Below are 22,153 nucleotides of genomic sequence, written 5' to 3' on the forward strand. Positions count from 1 at the left end.
TGTATTACTCACAGTTGCTTGTGACGTCCTTGTCACCGTCAAAAGAAAAACCCAACACATCATAAAACGGTTTGGAACCCTTTAAACTGTTTATATTAACCAACTGCCTCGACTCATTTGAACTGCCTGTTGTCATTTCTTTGTTTATGTTGCACTGGAACAATGAACAGAAGACGTCTAGGCTATAAAAAGTCCACTAAGGCAGCTCAAATGAGTCAATGCTCTCTTTTACTTAGATCATTGTGTAAGTCTGGGCTTTACAGTGCAGTGCAATGGCATTACAACCAGTATCCCAGCAGCCAATAAATTATATGACAGGGAAGTCAAAGACTAAATAAAATCAAGAGTGGCACAGCACGTGCAATAAACGCTCAAAGCACTCGTCCGATTTATTATTGAAATCCTGTAAAAGCAAATAACCAATAAAAGCAAATAAGCTGTAAGTTACAAACAATTGGTGTTGCTAGACTATAAAGCTGACACTAAGAAACATACTTGCCAGTGAACCCTCTTTTCTCAAAGCAGAACAAACACACGACACACAAGTCTTTGCCAAACATCAAAACACCAGCTTTCATCCAGCAAGGTGGGTGCTGAAATACAGAAGAAGTATTGTGGAAATGTGGTAAAGCTTTGTCTGTTCCTGTTCAGGGCAGGTCACAAGGTGGGACGGCATGGCGTCTGTCGTACGCAGTGTCATCGCTTTCCTCTCCGTCACTCCCCTCGTCCATCATTCTTTCCTTCTCCTCATCTTCCTCAGTCTCGCTCCCTTTATCCCGCTCCCGTTCTCGCAGTCTCTCTCTTTCTCGGTTTCTTTCCCGGTCTCTGCCTCTCTCTCGGAAACCTCTGGGAAGTGTGGTTATCTGCAGGATATAAAGTGATGAGCGTCAGGGAACAGCATATCTACCCAACAACAACATCATAGTATAGGAATTACCTGATCAGACTGACTCATGTCTTTGCAAACCACATTGTAAAAAAAAAATATTTGCATTTTTCTTTTCAGAAAGACTGCAAAAAATGTATGTTTATTGGCTACCTGTACACAGTGAAAAACAAATGGTTCAACACTGCTGTCAAAATAAAATTTATGGTTTTTGCCAGGAACAATTGTGAAATATTGTTTAATTGATGGTGTAAAACAGTAAAAGGACATTCCTAGAGGTCTCTGTGTGTTAGGTCAAATATCATTTTTTTTTTTTTATAACCAATTTTGTTTATTCTTTTTTTTTCTTACTCTGATGGTGTTTTGTCTTTGTATGACCCCGTACACCAACTATATACCCTTTTAATGTCATGAACACTGATTCATCATGAGGCCTTCTATTGTACCACCTGTATTATTATAGTAGTTATCAGTACATTTTAGGTAAAAAGCTTATTTTGATATTATACCACTTAATGAAATCTTTCCCAGTGTTTATTTTATTTTTTTTATTTTTTAAATATATATAAAGTTGCCAGCCACTGTCATTGATAATTTTCACAAAATGTTCATGGCCCCTAAAATATTTTATTGTATGAATATCTGAACATGCAATATATCAAACGAAAGTACAGAGCTCCTTCTTTAAAAAAGAAAAAAAAGCAATATTTTGAACAAAAATCTGAGAAAATAGCGTTTTTTTCCCCCCAAAGACTAGAAAAAGACTAGAACTAAGCAATCCTTTTATGGCGTGTTTCTGCTTCTTCACCTGTGTTTTGATCTGGAAATTCTCTACTCTTTCAGTAGATGCAAAACAGCGCCCCCTACCGCATAACAGCGAAAACATGGATTGCCGGAAAATTCTGTCAATGGCGGGGAAAGAGTTAAAGGGTACTTCACCGCTGGCAAAATGGGCTTTCAATAAAACTTGACTGCCTATACAGTAGAAAGGTGAATTTATTTGAAATCAGTGCTACCTGGATAGAGAAAACAGAAAAAAAGGCGGCTTTTGCCAAATTGGTAGGAAAACTTCAACACCCATTAATGTACTGCCATCCAAGGCCACTCATACCGCTTACCAGAGTCAAATACCGCCTTGCTTTAGAAGGAAATACTTCTAAGCCAACTTTTAGTCATAATGGTGTGGACTTTTATTGTTCCCGCTCTGTCAGTTCCCCCAAATCCCGCGAAGCAAAACGTTCATAAAGCATTCAAAAACAAACCTCATGGATCAGTCCAATTTGTGAACAAATCATTCAGAGGTTTTGAGAACTGACAGGATTTGACACAAAATAAAGATATAATCACAGATTGGACAGTGTAACTTCTCTCTTGAACACTCCTAAATATGCCAAGAAGCGCTTGACAGTGAATAATGACTTATGGTGATGATACACAGGGCAAGTTTTTGAGCAATGTTACCGTCAACGGGCAACCAGGTAAGAAACAGGGCCCACGACCGATCTAAAGTATCCAGATAGAAATTTGTTGCCCATTCCCAATGGGAAAGTGGCCAAGCAACATTGCTTTGTAACATTGCCCAGCAACATTGCTCAAAAAAGTTGCCCCATTTATCATCACCTTTAGATCTCGTTCTGTTCCTTGCACAAAACAATTGTATTAGTTCAGAGAACTTGCCAATAAAGCACACAGGTTGTATGGATAACTTTTGTGGTAGGCTATATGGAAAATAAAAATAACTAATTGTATGCAGGTTTGGAACGACATGAAGGTGAGTAAATAATAACAGAAATTTCAATATCAGGTAAACTTGATATATAACTAACAGTTCAAAGAAGTGTGTGGCCATTTATTTCAGAACATCACAGCTTAAAAACTTCTGTAAACTAAGAAGAAATCTTAAAATCCTCTAATAATTACAATGACTTAAATCCTCACCTGGTTGTCGTAAGTGGGCAGGGCACAGTATCCAGGCTCTGTCCCGCGTAAAAGACGGGGGGAATGTGTTCGGAAAGGCCTTGGTGAGTGAGAGCACACAGAACGAGGGGAGGGCGAACGGATGGAGTGAGGTGACGGGGAGCGGACGGAACGGGGCGAGTGCGGGATGGAGTGCGATTGAGACTGTGAAGGGGTCAGAGACGGGGCGTGATGATTGAGCTTTGGGGGGCGCGGAGAGCGCGGGGGCAGTTCAGGTGGTTTGAGAGGATCTATAAGGTCTATTTCAGTGAGGAGAGGCGGAGGGGGGACAAACGGCTCATCTGATAGGGGGATGTCCCCGTCGATCACAGCGAGCTCTGCCCGTGACAGGTGGTCCACAATGCCTGCCCCGAAAGAGTCGCCCACCACGTTAATGGAGGTGCGCATTCTGTCACTAAAGACACACAAAAGACAGCTCTAAAAGCTGATACAGAAAAGCTCAGGACAGCTGTTTATGTTCATGAAGACAGTTGATAATTAGTCAGGACGAAACCAGGACCGTCGGCAGGGGGATGCAAGCGACGGCCCTATACGGAACCCAAACAGAGCTGTTTAAACTCACAGAAGCCAGTCGACAGCGACGAGCAGGCTGATGTCTTGAGTCGGAAGGCCCACAGCGGTCAAGATTAGCAACATGGTGACCAGACCTGCACTGGGAATACTGGCCGCTCCCACACTGGCCAAAGTCGCTGTCATACTTAAGAGAAAGAAAGAGAGGGGATTATGATACTATAATGACAGCTGAGACATTATGGGGTGGCACTGACAGATATGATATATTATGAGGGAGTGAAAAGGATTTAAAAAAAAAAAAGAGTAAAAGTTCAATGGACCAAAGAAGGAAAATAACAACAAAAGTAAAATGAATTGGAAGAAGATGTTAGTTCAGTTAAAGGAGAACATATGTGATGCAGCTGTAGCTGCAGGTTAAAGTTCTGTAACTGTATCACAGTTATAGAGCCATTGTAATAAAAATAAATTATAATAACTGTAATAATACCCAGATTGTTATGGAACAACACAAAGGATCATAAAGCCAAACATGTGACTCATAAATCAAGACTGTATTAAGGCTGTTTGAGAAAAGTGCAAAGAGACAACAAAATTTGTTGCAAAAAAAAAATAGAATTTTAAAAGAGGAATAAATGAAATCAATTCTTATCTGAACAAATGCAATTTGAAATAAAATAACATACAAATTTTCAGTCATTAAATTTTTTATATTTTATATATAAATGGATTACAAGGAATAAATTCTTGAACAAAACAAAATAAAATAATTGTAATCATTTCAATAAAATTAAATTGACTATAAATTTGAAGTCATTAAAATGTGAATATGCAGCCTGAAAACTGATTGCTAATCCTGTAAATATGGAAAATTACAAACTAAGAGCCCATTAATAGTAATTCTCTCCAAAGAGAAAGGGATTTTGCTGATGAAAGGGTTATTATACTTTATCGCAGCCACAGCAGAAGCAGCCACAGTTTGTCTGGTTTCAGTTCCATAGTGCCATATTTCCTTACCTGACAGTAATAATCTGTCCTCCATCTAAGGCAATATCATTCATCTGGGCAATGAAAATGGCAGCCACAGCCTCATAGAGTGCAGTCCCATCCATGTTTATGGTGGCTCCAATGGGCAGCACAAAACGAGTCACACGCTTATCAATATTTAGATTCTCCTCCAGACAACGAAATGTCACTGGCAATGTCCCAGCACTGAGAAAGAGAAAGTTATATTGATTATAATCGTTGAAAAACTGCCCTGACTGTCCAAAATAACTCACAAACAGTTGTGTTTTTAAAGAATAAAAAAAGTTGATAGGATTGCATGCATATTCTGTGCCAAATTGACAGTTGGTTTAACATTCAGAAAATGGTTTGGCTTAACAGATGTAATCCCACAAACCCAGCTTTATTCATAAACAACTCTCTAAAATATGTTTTCATAATTTCCCTTCTCTTCCATTTAGACTGATTAATCATTCTGGACTTCTATTCTGGAGAACATCAGAAAGTGTGTGTTTTACTTTGGCCAGATTAGGTCATGCGATTTACGATTGTTTCTAAAATATATCAAGTCATCCATCAGATTTTTTTGGGTTATGTTTGAGTTTATAATAAAATATATATATTTTTTTCAACATAAAAATGTGTTTTGGCTGTAAAAATGTGTATCTCGCTATACTCAAGTCAAAAATGTTTGAACCAAATGTGACCTTTAACTTCAGTCTGTGCTGCCAGAACTCTTCAGTCAGCATTTCCCCATAGACACATAATGTGAATGGTCTGCTAGCTGTACCTGCTGGCTGTTCCCAGAGCAGTGATCCAAGCCTGGAAGATGCCAGAGTAAAACGTGAAGGGGTTTTTCCGAGTCATGGCAAAGTATATGAATGGCAGGATGAGCCCACCATGAATGATGAGGCCAACAATGACCGTGACCATGTACATGCCTAGCTGTCGTGCCACCACTTCCAGGTCACCGATGGCAGCAATTTTCCCACAGATGAGGGAGGCAATGCCAAATGGAGAGTACCTGAGGATAGAAGATCAGTCGAGTTACTTGGAGATTAGTTATGGCTTTTAGCTGCTCTGTTTAGAGTTAGACTCTGAAGTGTGTTTTATCTTATGTTGCTGAGATAGATAGATAGATAGATAGATAGACAGACAGACAGACAGACAGACAGACAGACAGACAGACAGACAGACAGACAGACAGACAGACAGACAGACAGACATTTTAGGAAGAGAGTCTCACACAAGTGGATCATCATATTTACCCAATTTTGTAACCTGAGCGGTAAATTATGTGTCATGAAATGTTACTTCTTATGTGGTCTGAATTTAATTAATCTAAAATGCTATGTATAAATATTTCACCGTCTGTTATGGTAAGCAACAGATGATGTTTATTGTACCATTTGAACCGTTTACATACTGCGAGCGGAAAACACAGGACACTGTTAGTTACAGATGGGACGGTCTCAGGGCTGAGCGGAGTCTGTCTTTGTTGTCATATGCTTTTGTTTTGGGGTATTTACTTATTCTGTGTTTGTTCTTTTATTGTTAAAAACGTATTCGAATATGAAATGAACATGTTCCATCCCACCGTCTCACTCCTTTTGTGCTGTAAAATGTCCTGTTAGATTTATGGATCAAGCGTTTCATTTCTGCAGGCATGCTTTATAAATTCAGCACTGTCTCTGTTTTCAGCTATGTCTGTCTTTGCCAGTGTGTGGGTATCTGTCTGCGGTCTATGTGTCGGAGGATGTATTACATCCAAAATAAAACTCCCACATTTACTCATGGGAACACAAATATGATTCTGCTCTCTCTCAGATTCTTGTTCTGTTCTCTTCCTGACACATTCCCCTCTCTCTTTCTTCCTTACACGCTATACTTTTTTCTTTCTAATTCTCTCACTCTGCTGAACAACTCAGACAGATTTAAAAAAAAACTTTTACACTTCACTAGCTTGTTTTATTCCATGTCTTCGGAATTAAAATATGCAGAGAATAATTAGTGTTCTTTATGACACTCAAAAATGGTTAAAACAACTTAATTTGTTTCCGTTGCAGTAGATAAATAATTGGAAAACACTCAAAATAAATGAAGAATACTGACCACATGATCATGGACACCATCTTCATGATGATCTCATTAAGGATGTTGAAGAAATCAGACATGAGTTTCCCCCTCTCTCCCATTTTCCCCATGCAGATACCAAAGGTGATGAAGAACCCAATCAAACCTTACAAGTAAATAAAAATTTCAATTAAAAACAATTAAATTAAATAGAAATCTATCTATATTCTAACAATAATGTGTGACATTATTTGGTTTTCCAATAATGCAAATACATTCACAATTGGAACAACACTTGTTATATATTTTTTTGGTACTTAAAGGGATAGTTCACCCAAAAATGAAAATTAGCCCATGATTTACTCACCCTCAAGTCATCCTAGGTGTATATGACATTCTTCTTTCAGACTAACACAATCAGCGTTGTATTAAAAATGTCCTGGCTCTTCCAAACTTTATAATGGCAGTGACTGTTGCTCTGTTTTTGAAGTCCATAAAAGTGCATCTATCCGTCAAATAACTGCTCCACACGGCTCTGGGGGGTTAATAAAGGCCTTCTGAAGCAAATCGATGCATTTGTGTGAGAAAAATGTCCATATTTAAAACTTTATAAAGTAAAGTTCCAGCCGATCGCCTTCCGTGGAAAAGTGTTGAAAGTGCCTCGCAATTCAAAATGCGTACGCAACGTCTGATGAGCGTACCTTCAACACTTTTTCCATAAATTGAATACGGAAGGCGATCGGCCGAAACTTTACTTTATAAAGTTTTAAATATGGATACTTTTCTTACACAAACACATCGATTCGCTTCAGAAGGCCTTTATTAACCTCCCAGAGCCATGTGGAGCACGTTATTTGATGGACAAATGCATTTTTTATGGACTTCAAAAACAATTTTGTAATATATCTGATTTTATTCGTCTGAAATAATGTCATATACAGCTAGGATGACTTTAGGGTGAGTAAATCATGGGCTAATTTTCATTTTTGGGTGAACTATCCCTTTAAAATTACATTTATGTTGCAGTTTCTTTTGTTTCAAATAGGCCTACAGAAAAACAGAATATCCTCTAACCTAAAACATTCATTCCCCACTTCATTTCCAGTTTCTTCCTACTGACAAGGACCGGTTCTGTTTGGTTCTCGACTGGCACAGCTACTTTTTTCAGCACCGTTTGAACCTGAAAAGAGAAGTAAGAAAAAGATGATCATTCTTTAAAACTGTAAGCAAACAAACTAAACTAAACTAAATATATTTATTATTATTATTTACCTTTAACAAGAAAGGAATGTAAAAAAGCTGTAAATGCTTTTCTTATTTAAGGAGAAGTCGCCGCATGGCATATCACATTTGATTTTATCATATTTAAATAGCCTCTATCCTCCACGGTGTTTTGAAAACTATTTTAGTGCGGTGTTGCTCAATGAAAATGCGATGTGCAACACTCTCAAAGCAAACAAACTATGAGGGAAAGAGCTCATGATTCAGGTGAATCCACTGTGAAATGGTGCATTTAAAGCACTGAAAAAACATTAACTGGAAGGAACTCCTCAGATGAGAGCTTGGTTATTTGGAATCAATCTCATACACACCGTTGTAATGTTTATCTTCTGCTGTGTAAGTATTCAAAAGCCTCACTGCATTGCAGTAAATGGAAGAACGTGTGCTTCTGCAATACTAAATATAAACTACAGTGTGGACATAAGATATCTTTAAATACATTTTTAAAAAGTGTGAATGTGTCAGGCTTATGTTCTGTTTTTTACTAGGGGTGGAACGGTTCAAATTAATCACGGTTTGGTTTGTATCGCAGTTATAGGGTTACAGTTTCGGTACGGTTCGTTATGTGCTGCGTTCAGGGTGATTAGGACATTTGTCCAATAAAAATAAACAAAATAAGAACAAATAATCAAACTACAAGCAACAGCACGTGTTAAATACGTGTTGTGTGCGGGTGACAAATCAGCGCGCGTGAAATACACATTAAAAATCAGTTTGAACAGGTCAGTGTCATTGGCAAAAAATCCCCTATCAGTGTGCGCACGGTCTCTTTCGCGTCTTGCTCTTGAAAGTTTACATTGGCAAGGCTTAAATGAGTTTAGTTTAAACCCAACGTGTGATGTTCAGGTCTCACCTGCGCTTGGTGACACCGGGTGATGGCAGTTTAAAGTCACGTTCGAGCATATGACACTCGCATACAAGAGTGACAGTTTGGTCCATGCTTTTTGATCATTGCTGTTGCTGTAATGTAGTGGGAAGCCAGAATGTGTATCCATCGACAGAAACATACATTAACCTTACTCTGTCTGTCTATTTTACACGTTGTTATTTTCAACAGACCATATTATCGATGCGTCATCAGATTTGAGATTACCGTGGTGCAAGCATGTGCCGAACCGAGGGTGGAGAACCATACAGTTCGTTTTTTTTTAGCTTGAACCGTTTCACCCCTAATCTTTACTGACTTTTAGTTTGTATTACATAGTTTGCCTGTGTTGTGTTCCTGTTTCCTTTGTTCCTGTTTCTTCTCTGTCTCCTAGGTTACTGATTCGCACACAGCCTGTTTGCTTCCATGCTTCCGGTGTCTAGTTTAGCTTCCCTTGTAGGATATATAGCCCTAAGTTTCTGTTGTCTCTTGTCGGTTCCTGTCATTGTTTAATGTGTTGTATATTTGTATTAACCAAAGAATCCTCAATGTTTTGGTTTCATGGATTAGAGATAATTGAAGTTATCATTCTGAGACGTTCGTGTTGGATTGCACAGCAACAAATGTTTTACAGTGTGCAAAATTTTAAAGATCAAGGTGCACGACAAATCTGCCTAAATTTACTGTCTCCTAAAAGAAAGAATTGATTCTGAACTGCCCAAACAAGTTGTCAGCACCTCCAATCTCACTTCTGTAACACATTTAAATAGGTTTGTAACAAATTTGCATAATGACAGCCTATGGTCTTCATTTGCTGCCTGCAAACAATGTCTCCTTATTTAGTACTTTGACCTGCCCTCAAACACTGTAGTTGTAGCTGTGAAGCAACATGTCGACAACACTACGATGCTACAACATGTCGGGAAAACACTCTTTTGTGCACTACATTCGACTTTGCATGCACTTCCAAAGGATGAGGGCTTGTGCTGGAATTGATGCTGTAAAAACGACGCCATTTTTACTGTTCATATCACTGTGTATACAAGTGCCTAGGAAACATCCGGAGCTGAAATTCAAATATGGCAATGTGCATTCCATTTTTTAAAATGCGCTGTAAACAGTAGACCAATCACAACAGACCGGGCCATCTGACCAATCGGAGCAGAGTAGGCTCGTGGAAAGAAGGAGTTTAATACTGACTCCTTTATCAAGCCGTTTCAGACACTGTGAGAAAAGTGGTGATGTGCAATGTATATTATGAGAAAATTTAAGCGTTTTTTAAACTTGGATGCATGTAAACCTATTGTAGGAGACCTCCAAAACAAAATTATGAAAATTTAAAATATCTTAATAAAAGGCACTTAAAAAGAGATGAGAAAGTGATTCTCACATTGTTTGTTGTCTCTTGTTAGAAGCTAGACAAATTAGGCAGATGGACAGGACAGGTTGTGTGACATGTCCTCATGCTCAAAAAACCAAGAACAAATAATGCAAAAAAAACAACAGCTGTGAATCATTGGCTGCAGACAGCATGAAACCCTCGATCAAATTGAATATGATAGGTCGAACTCGAACCCAGGTTCCCGTGAGCACAGCTTCTTACACACCACAAAGCAACCTGCTACCCTCTGCGCCACTGTTCTGACAGATTTACATTTTCCTAACGACAGAAAAGCAAAAAGACAAATTGCCCATCAGAGACATACATTTTCAAAGCACAAACAATAAGTTTTACCTGTTGAAAACAGGCCTGGACAAGGTTCTCTGGGAAAAGGTTTCGGATCAGATCCAGAAAGGCATCCAGACTGCTGACCTCTTGGTTCTTGGGGGCGGAGCTGACCTGACGGGATCTGAGTTTTGGATTCCCAGGGTGTATGCTAAGCACCAGGATGACACCTAGAATAGCAGCAATTACTGTGGTGGACATGTAGTACACCATTGCTCTGGAGCCCATTCTTCCACTGGAGCGAGCATCCAGACCGGCCAGGCCTGCAAGCCAGGGAGAAGAAGAGAGAGATGCTGTATCAAAGATATTCTTTTCTTGTGCTGTAGACACGCCATTGACATTTAACAAGCAGAAAACAGAGAGTGTGTTCGAGGCCTAACCTGTAATGAGACTGGAGATGATGAGGGGCAGGATGAGCATCTTCAGCATTCTCATCAGTACGTCCCCCGGAAAGGAAACCAGCATGAGACTGTTTGTGTCCAGATCAGGAACATAACGAAGCAACATGCCCATCAGTGTGCCTGCTATTACACCTGTGAGAGTGTGGCAATTACACCGGTTATGTTCAGCCTGCTTATTAAAAGGTGTATGGGTCTCAGCATTGTAGAATTCTAGGTTTTTCACACGCACGACTGCCTAACTGTCCTGCATCTGCAACATCTCAAACTACTGCTGTATAAACAATGTCACTACATGGGGCCAAAGAAAATTGTGGAGGACTTGCTAGTTTGGTATTTGTCTGCGGTTTGATAGATGATCACAGTTATAAAACGACAAACAAGGTTTATATGAATGTTAGTATAAGGAAAGAGTAGATGAAAGCAAAAGATAAAGCCTAACTGGGATTAGAGCATCATATCATAACATTTTTTATAAGTTTTTGGGTGCACTTATACATTTTTGGGCCCAAAATATGAATATATTAGTTTGCATGACCTTGTATTATCCTCTTTCCAGCTTCTATGTATTTAATAAACACCCCCTTTTTGAAATAATCTAATCTCTTCCTGTATGTTATCAACAGTGTTTAGTGATAGTACTGTCTCTCCTGCTTATCACCTCTCTGTGACTTGATTGTCTTTATGAGTTTAAAGCCATATTCGGGTGGTAATTGTTTCTTACATGGAAGTCCATAAAAAGAAATTTGCATGCCACAACAAGTGATAAAACTTGTGTATTTGGATGGGGATTTATTCAAGTTGGAGGAGCGAGTTATGTGATCCTGCGCACCTCAGGTGGTCAATAACATGATTGTATGCTGTAAATAACATTTCATATGCTTGGTATAATAAGAATAAATGCATATTTGATTTAATAATAGGAAAATAATATCCTAATTATTATTTAATTATTTAAATCTGTTTAAAAATAGGAAGATATATAGACGCACATTATAGTTCAAATGGTTTTCTGTCTTGTATTTTATTTTGTCATTTTATTCCACATGGAAATGAACGGAAATAAGTAAATACTTATAAATACTTGCCAGCATTTCAGTAGTAAAAGTCTAGATCTTTAAAATGCGTCCAAATTACAGTGAAGCGCAAATAAAGAGTGGTCAAAAAGGATATAAACAGTGACTTTTGAAGTGATACATTCTTGAAAACTCAGAGATGTGGATTCAGACGGCAATTAAATTACCACATGACCTTGGTGTTTGACAAAAAACAGTAGGTAATTCGGCCAGGGATTTTTACGCGGGTGGTGGGAGAAAAACACTGACATTCTGGATTCGGACAGCAATAAAATCACAGACTAGCCCGTCATTGAGGAAAATACCTTATGACCCCACGAGAAACAATTACCGTCCAATTAGGGCTTATGACCACCAAGTAGGCATTATTATCATAAACTGGCAAACTCCTCGGAACTTCCAAGGAAGGATAACACACACATGTCTGAAGTTGTATACAAACACTCCCCCACATTCATGCACACACAAACACATGTGCGCACCTAGCACGGTGAGAGCAAGAAGAAGGTTGCGTATAAACCAGCCGCATTGTTGGTGTGAGGTGTCTTTTAATTCTGCATGCAGTCCATCGTCCATCTGCAATGCTGTACTTGTCTGGTTGCCCAAATGCTTATTCGTCATTCTATCTGCAAGAGTCAAGAGAGAGAAAGAGAGAAAGGTCAAGGTAAATAAACAATGATGATCACTTAAACATCCTACTCATCACTCTCTGTCTCCAGTGAACTCAGGCTGTCATGCAAAAGGTCAGGGGGTCAAGGTTTTGCTGGTTAGCATGGCCTAGTTAGCCCCTAATGGTTGATGCCATAATTACACAATATTACTGCAAAAACGTCTTGGGTTACGAATGTAACCATGGTTCCCTGACAAGGGGAATGAGACACTGGGTCCTAGGATGCTAATGGGGAATTCCTCCGGCATGACTGGTGTCTGAAGCACGTGTCAAAACGCGACAATAACATTGGTCGGCGACAGCCTATGAAGTCACTACTGGTGTGACCAGAGTAATAAAGGGCACCTGTGAATTACGTCATCCACGTCTTGTCTGAAGGAAACATGGGCAGGCATGCCTGAAGCATCGCAATGAGACACAGTGTCTCGTTCCCCTTCTCAGGCAACCAAAGGTTACATTCATAACCCAATACATTCCCTTTTGAATGGGAATAGAACAAATGCACACTCCGCCATGCTGAAGGAATGAGTGCATTATGGCTGACATAAGTCAGCGATTCAACGAAGCTAATCCAGAATTACAGTTCCCCATCCTAAAAGCTATGCACCAGCAGTCATTTTGACTATACCCAAAGGCCAGAATTTCTGGCTACATACAGTATCAATGGGCAGCTTAGCTCAGGGCCTGGTTTTTAAAGAACATCTTAAGGGGTTAGTTCACCCAAAGATTTAAATTATCCCATAATTTACTCACCCTCAAGCCCTCCTAGGTGTCCATGACTTTCTTCTTTCAGCTAAACACAATCATAATTATATTTAAAAAATATCCTGGTTCTTCCAAGTTTTACAATGAGAGTAAATGGTAACTTGAATTTTGAAGTCCAAAAAAGCTCATCCGTCCATCATAAAAGTAATCCATAGGGCTCCAAGGGGTTAATAAAGGCCTTCTGAAGTACACAGGCCTTGTAAGAAAAATATCCATATTTATAACTTTATAAACTATAACCTCTGGCTTCCTGTAAAAACCGTCCACAAGTCTATAAATATGTTATAAATATTAAAGTTATAAATATGTAATAACTAAGACATTTTAATTTAATATAATTTTTTTTACTTTAAAGATACATTTTTCTTACAAAAATGCATGGAGGAGAGGAGAGGAAACAAGAGGAGACCTGGCAACACTCAGGGGAGCTATAAGAGCAGAGGCCTCAGCAGGACAACTCTCTAAAGTGAGAGGAATCCTAGCAACACCACCTTGAAGACAGTTAACCAGGGTGGCTCAAAAAAAGAGCCTACAAAGAGCCTACAACCCAGCCCACTGCCTCAATGGAGCTCTCAGAGCAGAGGTTTCAACATAACAACCCTCTATAGCCTAACTACGCTCTAGGCTAAAAGACCACCTCACCAAGGAGGCTCACAGAAAGCCACACAACGTGGATATGTTATCTTATGCAGAGCTCTGGGGAGCAGAGATATCAACATGATGACTCTCTAAATCACGAGGAAACCTAACAACACTTCCCTACAGGTGGTTTCACCAAGGAGGCTCACAGAGAGCCATACGACCTGGCATAGCCACATTGACCGAGCTCTAAGAACGGAAGCCTCAGAAAGACAACACTCTCTTAAGAGAGAGGAAGCCTAACTACGGTCTACGCTAAGGACTGCTTACTAAGGAGGCTCAAAAAAAGAGCCTGACAACTCAATACTGCTATCCAGGTGGAGCTCTGGGGACAGAGGCCTCAACAGGATGACTCTCTATAAAGAGAGGAAGCCTAGCAACGCCCACCTTGAAAACAGTTAAAGGGTAACTAAACCCCTGCTCAGAGCTTAACTCCACCCACTGGCAATTTTCAAAAAATGCTGGAAAAGTGGGCAGAGCCCGGCGGACACAGAGGGGATGAACCGAGGGCGGGGCTGAGCGGAGGGCGTGCACCTGAGACCCGCAGTGACGGATTGTTTGACAGCTGTCAGACTCGCGAGTTGCAAAGATGGAGAATGACTGAAGTGACGCCAGCTTTGCAACAGAGCGGTCATTTCTCCTACCTTCACCTGAAGTGGAGGAGGGTGGATTGTCTGTAACAGACACAAACCCGGAGCCTTATCAATGCGAGCCGCAGCTCAAACTGCGTTAACTCCCGATGCCGACGATGCTAGTGAAGCAGCCAGCTAGCTTCAAGTTCTCTCTTGAAGCAGCTAGTGAAGATGCTAGTGCCGACGATGCTTGCGTCCGCGGCAACCACTTCCGTGTCAGGGTTTGAAAGCGCGTCTCATGTATGAAAATTATCTGTACACATGACGGGCGGCAATAATATCGCAAGAAAAGCCTGATGTGTACTGACAACTGCATTATTTAACCGTATTTTCTTCAATACAATGTTAAAGCAAGTGTCAAGTGAGTTTCATTCATAATGTTTACTTCATGTAATATGACAGTTCATACTGGAGTGAAGCCGTTCTCATCGTGTGATTGGGGGAAACATTTCTGAGGGCGTGGTGAGCTCATGCTAGGGGCGCGGATAGAGAGCCGTTGGAGGTACCATCCTACGTCACGATGTACCACAACGTCCAATAGGAAAATTCAACTGCAGTAGCCACCGTTCAACCTTAAGAGGGCAGCACTTTGGCGGTTTTACACCATATTTTATAGAATTAAAACACTTTATACTCAAATGTCAAAACATTTACTCGAATCAATGAACAGCATTAATAAAGCCCCAGTATTACAGATCATTAACTAAAAAAAGTTGGTTTAGGGTTTAGTTACCCTTTAACTAGGGAGGCTAAAAAAAAGAGCCTACAGACAAGTCCACGGAGCTCTCAATGTGGAGGCTTTAGCATAACATCCCTCTATAGCAAGAGGTAGTCTAACTATGCTCTACGCTAAAATCCCACCATACCAGGGAGGCTTACAGATAGCCTTGCAAATCAATACTGCTATCCAGGCGAAGCTCGAGGGAGCAGAGGCCTCAGCAGGATGACTCTCTGAAGCGAGAGGAGACCACTCCACTTTAAGAACAGACAGCCAAGGAGGCTCACAGTGAGCCATACAATCTAGCCTACGAGCGGAGGCCTCAACATGACAACTCTCTAGAATGAGAGAAGGCCTAACTATGTTATATGCTATGACTGGTTATCAAAGAGGCTCAAATGGGAGCCCTACGATCTGATACAGCTATCCTAGTGGAGTTCTGGGGAGTGGAGGTCTCAGTAAAATGTCTCTAAAGCTAGAGGAGACCCAACTACGGTTCCACTAGAAGTCACTCCAGGGAGGCTCATTGTCTAGGTGGTTCCTCCGAGCTGTATGGATCTGAGCTCTGAAAAGAAGAGGCCTCAGTATAATTACTCTCAAAATTAGAGGAGACCTAAGCAATTATAACCGAGGAGGCTCACGAGAGGCAACGATTCGATAGGGCCAACCTGGTCGGAATCTGAGTGCAGAGGCCTCAGCAAAATAACACTCAACTACAGCCAGTATCCTGCGCCGAACCAGGGCAGGGATATAAATAATAAAACACTGCCAAACAACATCATAGGTTCAGCCCCAGGGCCTGATGTAAGCATGTGTTGGAAGCCTCTAATACACCCCACCTGACCTCAGCAGAGTGGGTGGGGGAAGGGAGGCAGATGTTATTTGGCCTTTGCATCCAGAGACCACTGAGCGTGTTTACTCTGTGTTACTCCACTCAAATCCTGTTTTCTTTTCCTGGTTTCGCACCTTCTCTGCACACTCCTCACACGAGGCATGGACTCCACCAGACCCCTGAATGTTAGCAGCAGATCCTGAAAGATCCAAGTCCTGAAAGTTGCAAGGTGGGACCTCCATGGATCGGACTTGTTTGTTCTGCACATCCCACAGATGCTCCATTTGATTGAGATCTGGGGAATTTGGAGGCCAAGTCAACACCTCAAACTCGTTGTTGTGCTCCTCAAACCATTCCTGAACCATTTTTGCTTTGTGGCAGGGCCATTTTCCTGCTTCTGACACATTAACTTTGAAGACAAAATGACAGGTGCCGTGATGAAGAGATAATCAGTTTTATTCACTTCACTGGTCATAATGTTATGCCTGATCGGTGTATACTGTATTGCTCAGAGGGCAAAACTGGCGAGAAAGTTTCTCTCTTTCTCCCAAATGTCTTCAAGGTTAACCCAGAGATGCCACTCTGTAGCCACCATTGCCGCCATCGATCACATCAGCAGTTTGCTTGGAGGGCAAGATCTGTGGTGCGGCAGCGCAGTTCTGCTACCACCTCAGGGGTGCCCCTGACCCTGGTCCAGGTCTTTCAGCAGATCAGACTGGCATTGTGTGCATGGCAACCCCAGCCTGACCCACTCTGCCATTCAAACGTGACGCAGCAGTTTGACTGGCAGAGAGGGAGCCTTCAATGACAATGCCTCCCCTAGTGAGAGCGAGCTGGCCAGCGTCTCTCTTCAACTGGTGGCATTGACTCATATCCATGCTCAAGCAACCCCTCTACTCTTGCATAATTTGCATGCTATTATGGATGAATGTGGGCCGAATATGGTTTCTTCCAAGATTTTTCCATCTCAGCATGCAGATCTGGAAGAAACGGGATCTCCTAGCGCTCAAGCAAATCACTCACAGATCATGTGTATCATCAGGTGTCAGAAGGTAAGGCACTGAAACGGATGTACTCACTGCCTGAAATAAGAAAAAGGATGACGTGTACTACAGGTGCCCTTTTATACTCTGGTCAATGCTATTGTCGTGTTTTGACCTGTGCTTCAGACACCAGTCATGCCGGAAGCATTTCCCATTAGTCTCCATTGACTTTTCGCAACATGTAAAATACAGTTCAAAAGCTTGAGTCTAAGTTTTTTTTTATGTTTTTGAAAATAGTCTCTTATGCTCACCAAGACTGCATTTGTTTGATCAAACATACAGTAAAACAGTAATATTGTAAAATATTATTAACACAACTTAAAATAACTGTTGCGTTTTAGTATATTTTAAAAAGTAATTTATTCCTGTGATGGCAAAGCTGAATTTTCAGCATCATTACTCCAGTCTTCAGTGTCACATGATCCTTTCCATTCTGATATGATGATTTGCTGCTCAAGAAACATTTTTTATTATTATCAATGTTGAAAACAGCTGTGCTGCTAAATATTTATGTGAAAACCGTGATCATTTTTACTCTGCATTTCATTGTGGAATTGAACGTTCAAAAGCATTTATATTCAAAATAAACCTTTTGTATCAAGATGTAAAATATTTACTGTTCCTTTTTGATTAATTTAATGCCTGTTACTATAAAAATATTAATAAAAAAAAAAAATTAAATAACATATGGTACACCAGTAATGGAGGACTCTCAAAAGCATGGAAATATATATATATATATATATATATATATATATATATATATATATATATATATATATATATATATATATATATATATATATATATATATATATATATATATATATATATATATATATATATATATATATATATATATATATATATATATATATATATATATATATATATATATATATATATATATATATATATATATATATATATATATATATAGATCAGGCATAACATTATCTAATATTGTGCTGCCAAAGCAGCCCTGACCCGTCGAGGCTAGCATTCACTCCCCAAGTGCATCAATGAGCCTTGACCGCACATGACCCTGTCGCCGGTTCACCACTGTTCCTTCCTTGGATCACTTTTGATAGATACTGACCACTGCAGACCGGGAACATCCCACAAGAGCTGCAGTTTTGGAGATGCTCTGACCCAGGCACCTAGCCATCACAATTTGGCCCTTGTCAAACTCGCTCAAATCCTTACGCTTGCCTATTTTTCCTGCTTCTAACACATCAACTTTGAGGACAAAATGTTCACTTGCTGCCTAATATATCCCACCCACTAACAGGTGCCATGATGAAGAGATCAGTGTTATTCATTCCACATCTTCCACATCCCTGATCTGTAAGTATATATTATATTATAACTGGTCAAGAACAAGTCCTCACAATAAAGCGCTCAATGATTTCAATCAGGCCTTGAAGATGGTGGATGTCATCTTGCACAACACAGATGGAACCTGATTAACGTCATTAAGATGAATGGGATTGCTAACAGTTTTCTCCAAGTCTAACCAAATTCCTTGGTTATGCCCAGTTACAAAAAATTGCTCTGCACAAATACTAGTGCAATGACGAATTACAAATAAAAATATCTTTAATCTTTCCCGCAAGCTCTCTTTCTATCATGCTAATGAGCAGTGGTTCCGCAAAACAATTTACCACAATGACAACAAATTAGTTTATTTATAAAAGTCGTATTAGAGATGTCTGCGACTGATGAATTGTAGTCGCGGATGAGATTAACAACCTTACGAGGATTAGTCACAAATATTTCACCTCAACGACATAGGCAAATATTACAGTTGGAGTGTGATGATAAGTTCATGAAATTGCATCTGAAAGCCTTGAACGACCCACTGCTGTGTTTACGTGAGCATGCCGACATATAACACACCACATTACCATAATTGGTCATTATTATTTTCATATATCGCTGTCTGTGCTCATGACACTGGAGGCCAATGTATTGCATGGCCTCATTTGACTGTCCAACAGCTTATAGGCTTTAAATTATTGATTTATGACTGACTATGACCCAGTCTGTGTAGTGACAATTTAAAGTGCATAAATAAATAAACAAATAAATAAACAAACAGTTTATTAAAAACTTCCCAGGACATCTGCACCACGCAACATGTCGCTTTTTCTCATCCGCATCAAACAGTTGGCAATTCTGTGATCCGTATGATCGCCCGAAACAGTCAAGCAAAGAGATTATCACCTCCTCATGTCTCGCGCATCGTACAGCTGTTTTTCCTAAGGCTCAGCATCTTTTATAAAGAGAAATCGAATGATGCTGAAATGGAGGCCTTCTTCGGTTTGGAAGGCACTGAGATCACTGATCGCAAAGAAACAAAACCACAAAGCCTCACAGAAAACATTATAACCCCTTTTAAATCTTTTAATCTTCTAAACTGCTACTTTTCAAGCATTCTCTTACATGCACATACAGACACACCCATATACACACTGTCAAACCTCCATATGGGAACAATATGCTCCTGCTCATTTACAATACCATATGACTGCCAACTGGGGCCAATAAACATTTCTTCAACCTCAACCCATTATAAACATCTGCATGAAGCTGGACACTGATTGAAGAGTAATGAGACATAAACACACATGTTCAGAAGAAAGCAAGAGCTGAAAGACAGAGCGACATTTATATTTGCGAACAAACATTTGTGAATTACATCATTGTGGAAAAAAAAATTCATTCTTGTCTCTTTTATCTTAAAATGATTAGACGAGAGAAATACTCACCCGATTTTGCCGTCTTGGCCTTTTTGCCCATTTTGTTCTGGCTGTTTTTTGGTGCTGTGTGGTTCTTACTCTTTGACATCCCTTTCTCGTTCTTTCTCTGCATGTTCCCTGTCCTGTTCATCTGTTTGTTCTTCATCTCAGATTTAAACTAAAACAACAGTTGCTGCTCAGACATAAAGACGGATTGGCAGCATTGCTGAAATGTTTTTTTTTTTTTTTTTTGGAGGGGGAGGGAGGAAAGTCATTTGCCAAGTTTCAATTGCACATACATAATCCTCTGTGAAGCCTCATGGAAGAGAGAGAGAGTGAAAAAGAGAAGCTTATGACCCATGATTCTGCATCCCTTTTTACACTACCTCACAATTTCCCCTGAAGTTGTGAGCTTAAACCTGTTTTCACAGATGTCTTCGCATTCAAACACAGGCATCAACATGCCAGAACTGCGCCTATAAAAATGAAGAGTTGCTACATTCTGCTAATCCCTTTTCTTTTTTTGTGTGGACGTAACAGGTTGTAACTGAATACATCATTTTCAGGCAAACCACTGGTGGGAGGTCACAAGTTAAAAAAAGGCCAGGATGTTAGTGAAACATTGCTGTGCAGTGACAGTCAACAAGTGTCACATCAAGTAAATCACAAAGACTTCAGAAGAATTCAAGAAAACACAAAGAACCAATTATTCTTTCTAACAACGAAACGCACAATTTCTTGTGATCTTAAGCCATGCTGCATGCTGCATCCCTCCCCCAAAAGAGCTTGTGACGGTTTTTCTTCTAAACCAATCCAGACTGATTTATGAATAAGAACGTGGAAAGGATTGGCCAACTAAATATAAAAGCTTTGGCTGTCAGTCAGATTACATTAAAGGGATAGTTCACTCACAATATCCCAAAATAGCTTATTTTGTATTACAACAAAGTCATACAGGTTTGGAATCACATGAGGGTAAATGAGTAAATGAGGGCATCATTTTTATTTTGTGGTCAACTATCTCTTTAAAACATGCCATTTCATGCCAGAGATTAGAACTGATCATATAGATGGCCTATGTACGGACTCCTACACTCCAAAAAAAAAAAAAGGTTCTATATGGCACCAAAAATGGTTCTTTGTCATAATCATAGAGGAACCACTTTTGGTGCTATATAGCACCATATCTTAACATGTTCTGTATGGTAGCGGTGCTATATAGCACCTTAGTCAAACAACCGGTGAAGAACCTCTGAAGAACCACTGAAGCCCCAAAATTGGTGCTATATAGGACTTAAAAAGGTTCCCCTACGATTACGAGCCAAGAACCATTTTTGGTGCCATATAGAACCTTTTTTTTTTGAGGTCACTGTGGTATACAGAAACTACAGGTTTTAGTTTCCATTAATATTTTGTGCAAAATGTAATTTTTGATAATTCATTAATTCATTATTTGAGAGCACAGATGGAGTATGTAAGGTTTAATATGCGATCAGAAAATTATTGTTAAAATATAAAATAATAGTCAGGGCCCAGAGGCAGAGCATAAATCCCCCTTTATTACAATCATTAAATAAATAAATAAATAAATAAATAAATAAATAAATAAATATGAAGATGTTCTATACTTTTACCTGTATAAAAACTGTCCTTTACAATGTACAAATCAATCGGCCTAACAACAAGACAAACAATGCAACAATACAACAACAAACAAAAAATATACTGAATATAAATACTGAAGTCCTCTTACAATCAATTAGACACAAGATGGCACAATTTTTTGTACGAAACAAGAAAGATCGAGTCCACACTGAGAGACATGAAAGTCTGATATACTGCGTTGCCACGGTGACCACTGAATTCCACAACTGACCAATCAGAATAAAGTATTCCAAAGAGCTGTGTAAAATATAAAATGAACGTTAATGTGTGTTAAGCAAGGACCTTCCGTGAAGGTCAGAGTTCAGTGGATTTTAGAGGCGTCTGGGTTTGTCTGTAATTGATTCAAATAATAGTTTTGGGGGTGCAAAGTATTTCTTCATTTTACTTTGAAAATGAAGATCGAAGGGTTTAACCAAAACCCATTGCAACTCAGTTTTATAATTTCCAGTGAACAACATCAAATCTTAAGAAAACAGAATTAAGTCTTAACTTGCTGGTTGCTTCCACATCCTGAGGCAAGGACTATGTGCTCTGCATTAGACACTATTTATTTCTTACACTTACTGACACTTGACGAACATTACCTGAAATCATTCATCAAACAAGTAACCAAACAAATGCCTGAAGCTTAGCCTAGCTAAGCTGCTGGAC

General features: G+C 39.6%; 1 protein-coding gene across 1 annotated transcript; it reads right to left on the reverse strand.

Annotated features, from left to right (window-relative positions):
• Positions 1-647: 647 nt before the first annotated feature.
• On the reverse strand, positions 648-12,418 carry slc1a9 (solute carrier family 1 member 9; the record flags this gene model as incomplete). The annotated part of the gene is made up of 10 exons (XM_079836237.1): positions 648-863; positions 2,825-3,257; positions 3,426-3,560; positions 4,391-4,585; positions 5,169-5,402; positions 6,491-6,617; positions 7,526-7,631; positions 10,333-10,586; positions 10,704-10,856; positions 12,280-12,418. The coding sequence occupies 10 exons, from the start codon at positions 12,416-12,418 to the stop codon at positions 648-650; spliced, it is 1,992 nt and encodes a 663-aa protein (XP_079692363.1).
• Between the last annotated feature and the right edge of the window lie 9,735 nt (positions 12,419-22,153).

This window comes from Gobio gobio, assembly GCF_949357685.1.
Source record: "Gobio gobio genome assembly, chromosome: 1".
Lineage (NCBI taxonomy): Eukaryota > Metazoa > Chordata > Actinopteri > Cypriniformes > Gobionidae > Gobio > Gobio gobio.